Source organism: Sinocyclocheilus rhinocerous, unplaced genomic scaffold (genome assembly GCF_001515625.1).
Source record: "Sinocyclocheilus rhinocerous isolate Xijiao unplaced genomic scaffold, SAMN03320098_v1.1 scaffold509, whole genome shotgun sequence".
Classification (NCBI taxonomy): Eukaryota; Metazoa; Chordata; class Actinopteri; order Cypriniformes; family Cyprinidae; genus Sinocyclocheilus; species Sinocyclocheilus rhinocerous.
This window is the reverse complement of record NW_015652428.1, coordinates 490,670-496,324: the sequence shown is the minus strand read 5'-3', so window position 1 is coordinate 496,324 and position 5,655 is coordinate 490,670. Positions and strand designations below refer to the sequence as shown.

Sequence of the window (5,655 nt, the reverse complement as noted above, 5' to 3'; positions counted from 1 at the left end):
ACGACAGTATCATGACGCGAGCGTGTGGTGGCGCTGACCCAGATCCGGCGTAATGACATCATCACGCCGGATCTGGGTCAGCGGCGGTGCCGCCACACGCTCGTGTCATGGTACTGTCGTGAATGCGCGTCCAAAGTGACGCAGTAGAGACGAAAATGTGGAATAAAGGCGTTATTTCTGTTTTCTTTGCGCAAAAAAGTATTCTCGTAGCTTCGTACTTTACTATGGGAGGGTCAGAGAGCCCTCATATTTCATCAAAAATATCTTAAATTGTGTTCCGAAGATGAACGAAGGTCTTACGGGTTTCGAAACAACACGATTTTCATTTTTGGGTGAACTAACCCTTTAATGTAATTTCTTTTTCATTCATACTCGTAGCCAGAGGGCGCCCTTGCGCAGAAACTCCACAAGTGAGACTCACTGATGACGTTCCAGGAAATCCCTTATATGGACAAAGACATTCAGCTTTCGCTGTAGATGTAGTAGCTGAATAACATGCAGATAGACGTTTTACTGATGAAACTGGAAGTAAATAAACAATGACTGCGACAATATATGGTTTTATCTGTGCTCTTCAAGCCATCTCGGGTATTTTTATAAGAATACAGTATATTTAAAACGCAGTGCTAATTTACATAGCCTTTATCACTGTATAGAATAATATAAAGTGGCATGATTTCTGCCTTATTCTGTTTAATGAAACCATGTCAGATCACAAAAATAAGCTATTTCAAAGACTTGACTGATGTTGCGAAGTGAATTTGGACTAAACATATCATTAAACTTTTGTTGGACAACAGGTTTGTAATCTTTCCTTGTGTTTATATGGTAACCAATTAGCAAGATAGGCTAACACACAAAGCAAGTTTTTTTTTTAAGCCTTACTTAACAATCAAATTAATTCAGCATATTAATGTTTTGTATTACCATGTGGACTCTGATATGACGGTGGAGAGGTACTCATGTTTATGTAATGATCTGTTTAAATGAAGATATCTCCAAATACATTCTCACTAGTTCTTTATGAGGTAGAAGATATCTCCAAATGAACAAGGAGAAGTAGTTATTTTGTTTTTGATATCATCTTTTAATTTCTGACTAGTAATTATTGCAATAGTGACTAGTATCTATCTAAATATTACTAGTAAGCATTCATTAGATACTAGTACCTATTTAATAGATACTAGTAGTTATTCATTAGGTACTAGTACTTATTTATTAGACACTAGTATCTTTTGTAATTACTACTAGTAACAATTCTTATCTTACTAGTCAGATCTGCTTTTTTACTTGTCTTATGTTATGACTAGTCCAAATGGCTACAGTAGAGTTCAATTAAAAAATGTACTAGTAAAATAAAAAATTATACTAGTAACATTTCGAATAAGTACTAGTATCTAATAAATGTGTACTAGTATCTATTGAATAAGTACTAGTATCTATTTAATAGGTACTAGTATCTAATGAATGAGTACTAGTTTATAATAAATAAGCACTAGTACATAATGAATAAGTACTAGTATCTAATAAATAAGTTCTAGTATCTAAAAAATAAGTACTAGTATCTAATGAACAAGTACTAGTATCTAATAATAAGTACTAGTACCTGATGAATAAGTACTAGTGTCTATTAAATAGGTACTAGTATCTAATGAATGAGTACTAGTATCTAAAAAATATGTACTAGTACCTAATGAATAACTACTAGTGCATAAAAATTAAGTACTAGTCACTAGTGGAATACATACTAGTCAAGTTGCCAGATCTTGTATGAAACGCATCCTTCTCACACAATCGACACATACAAATTTCAACCGATTTATCCCCTCAACTTGGCAACCTACAACCCAGTGATGCTATTTGATATCTGCGCACTGTGCGCAGGTTCGTTTTAACAGTTTTAACATTTAATCTGTAAGCCGTACTAGTATCTATTTTCATGGTACTAGTATCTATTCTAGTATCTTTAGGTACTGGTGTTTATTCTTTAGGTACTAGTGTCTTTTGTAAAGTTACTAGTACTTATTCATTAGATACTAGTACTTAATCATTAGATACTAGTACTTATTCCAATAGTGACTAGTATTTAATTATACTCTTCTTGTTAAGAAAAAATAGAACTAGTACTTATTTTTTAGTTACTAGTAACTTTTTAGACCAGAGATATCCTGAACTTAATAGATACTAGTACTTTTTAAATTAGCATTTCTGCCCAGTATGGTAATCGTATGTTGAATATTAATGAGCCGGCACATATAGGAGAGAGATTAGACAGGAAACAGAAACAAGAAGATGGATGTACTTTTTTGAGGAAACCACATAGAAAAGAAACAATTATTTGTACACAAGCACATAGAAAACGTATTTTTGTCAGTTTTGTACACTGTATTTTCGTAAACATAGTAGCCTAATGTGTTTGTTGGTCATCGAGTGACCCCTAGTGGCAGGATGGAGATAAAACACCAATTTTATTGTCTGTTACTTTCCTATTTTTCCTCCAGTAAAAACAATAAATATCATACCAGGGCTGTATGTTAACTTTTTTTGCATATAGCACTGGTGCTTCAGACATTGAATGTTTTTACATTAATATACTGTACAGGGCATATTGGTGCTACAGACACTGAATGTTTTTACATTAATGTTCTGTATAAGTCACACTGGTGCTGCAGACACTGAATGTTTTTACATTAATGTTCTGTACAGGTCACACTGGTGCTGCAGAGAGTGAATGTTTTTACATTCATATTCTGTACAGGGCATACTATAACATTTGTATTCAAAAATATGTCTCTATTTTAACAAAATGCTGCACATTAATGTAATTCTTAACTCTGCAGACACCGGTTGAAAAGCATTTGTTTCAGTGTGCGTGCATCTATTAATCATTTTGAGTCTAATATCATCCCATAGGTTGAGCAAGTAAGGTAAAAATAAATGCATATTATAAGACAATGAAAGTGTTTTTTGAACTTGCATGCATGTCAACCTGATGTTGGGGACTCCCAAAACCAAAATATGAACCTTTCATTACCCATAATAGGGGCACTTTAATGGGCATTGTTAAACAAACATATATGATATGTTTGATAAACTATACAACGTAATATTAAGTAGCTCATTTCGAATACACCCAATATCACTATTCCACGTTCCAGATATTGATTTCATCTAACAATTAAAACAAAACAAACAACAAAAGAAAAACAGTGTCATAATTTTCACAGTCTATTGAATTTATATTAAATTATTTGTAACAAAAATACATTTAATTATTTACTAATTTAAAATACTATAAAAATAATATTTAGGTGTGTCATGTTTTTTTTCATGTTGTCATGTTGTCTATTGACTGTTATCTTTTTAATTTTTAATTTTTTTTAATTTTAAATAATAAATAACATTATTATTTATTTGATTAAATAATAATGTTTATTGATAGATGATTGTAAAAATTAATGAATGGAAATGAAAAGTAAATGTGCCCATATAATATTTAGTTGTAGTAGAAGTTATAAAGAAGTCATATAGGCTACTAGTTAGTTATATAGTTATATTTTTCCGTTAGTTCATTTTCAATTTTCTAGAAATAAACATTAAATGCTAATTTTTCTTGATATAAAATTGCAAAATCAATGAATGGAAATTAATAGAAAATTAAAAAGCTCAGATAATATTTCGTTGTAGTTGAGAAATAATAGATTTTTAAAATGTATATTTGATTTGCATGCCCTTTTTTGTACCGTATTCATGGAAAGTGGCAGAAATGCAACCTTTGATTTTATTTAATTTTTTTAAAATTATTTTTATTGCTCCACTCTTTACTGTAAACATTATTGAGTACTTCCCACTTTGACACAAAATTGTCATGTTTTATTCAGTTTTATAAAGGTTCATTTTTTAAGGATTATCGGCATGGGAAAGGCATGTATTCCTGGCCTGATGGATCCAAATACACAGGAAAGTTTTATTTGAACCGAAAAGAGGGATATGGAGTACAAGCATTCCCAGATGGATCAAATTTTGAGGTGAATAATTCATAGTTCACTAACAATAAGACTGTTTTCATCATATAATAGATAATTAAACAAAATCTCTTCTACTCATCTGCAGGGTCTATATCATGCTGATGAACGCTTCGGCCCTGGGGTCATGACATACCCTGATGGGCGGCAGGATGTGGGCCTTTGGCATAGAGAGAGACTACTACGACTCTGCACCACACTGGAGGGCAGCTTCAGTCTCGAGGACTTCCCAGAACACATGACCAGACTGCCTAAGAAACATCTGAAACAACCTCAACTTCCTGTTGAGGTGGAGTCGAGTAGAGACACCGATCAGGGTCTATCTGAGGACGAGGACCGTTTCATCCTGCCACCAAACATTGAGAGTTATTCCACAGATTCAGACCATCTGCCCGTCCCCAGGTGTCTACGCCGGGAACTGGACCTTCACTTTTTTGGTACGAGTGACATCAGCACAGAGCAAAACTCACCATCGACAGCCTTGCCGCTACAACAGCGCATGAGTGCACACATTCAGAGACACAGGTAAGAAGATTGTTGCTTTGTAACCTGGGCTGTTTACCAACATGGTTCATTAATTATTTAATTTAATTTAATTTAATTTAATTTAATTTAATTTAATTTAATTTAATTTAATTTAATAATGATAATGTATTATTATTAATGATAATTTATTATTATTTAATTTAATTATTTAATTTAATTTTATATTATATTTTATTTATGAATACTGGCAATTAATTATAATGAAACCATATAATTATTAATTTGACATAGATAAATAAGAATAATAATTTAATCTGCAAAGCACTTGATTTCCAAAATAATAGTTTACAAATAAATTATTATTATTATTATTATTAAGTTTATTTTTTTATTTTATATTTTGAAGTATATTTTATTGTTAAAGAATATTTCATTTTTTTAAAGTAAATAAATAATAAGAATTTAATCTACAAAGTAGATATTTTTTTCAGAATGGTGAATTTAGATAACAAATATTTTAAAAGGTCTATTATATTATTTTAATAAATCTATTCATATTGACATAATGCACTGAAAAAAGAAATATATGTTTAATTATATTAATTATTAACTATTTTTAGATTAATTATACTTTATTATATTTGGCATTATGGCCTTTCTGCCATATAAATAGTATTCAATATTTGCCAAAAGATTTTATTTTTTATTTTATTTTATTTTATTTTAAATGTATTAATGTTAACAATTGTACTAATTAATTAATTACCTTACTTACTGACTTACTGACTTACTGACTTTCCCCTGCAGATTTGAGAAGGACACATTCGACTGGGATGTTGCTGCAGTGCTGAATATGAACAGGACTCAATTCGGACCCAAAGGTCCCTTGGAGCTGAACTCAGAGAAACTGATCAAGGAAGCGTCACATGGTGAATGCAGGAATGTTTACCGAATCCTCAGAGATGGAAAAGTTCATCCTGATGTGAGTGACGTACAGGGACATACGGCTCTCATAGCAGCCACGGTAAGCTACAGTTTTAGCTACAAAAAAACTACGTTACAATCTAACAATCTAAAATGCTCATTGGCTTTTTGCTACAGTATGTGTTGTGTAGCTTTTACATCTTGGTATTTAATTTAATTA

The 5,655-nt window shown here is 31.4% G+C and overlaps 1 protein-coding gene across 1 annotated transcript in view; it reads left to right on the top strand.

The window, feature by feature from the left end:
* The first annotated feature begins 3,750 nt into the window (after positions 1–3,750).
* LOC107715050 (ankyrin repeat and MYND domain-containing protein 1-like) overlaps positions 3,751–5,655 on the top strand; it is a 20,422-nt gene continuing 18,517 nt past the window's right edge. The window contains exons 1-4 of the mRNA XM_016521093.1: positions 3,751–3,757; positions 3,892–4,028; positions 4,114–4,550; positions 5,319–5,535. Of these exons, the coding sequence (XP_016376579.1) occupies positions 3,751–3,757; positions 3,892–4,028; positions 4,114–4,550; positions 5,319–5,535 (798 nt within the window). The remainder of the gene's footprint in view (positions 3,758–3,891; positions 4,029–4,113; positions 4,551–5,318; positions 5,536–5,655) is intronic.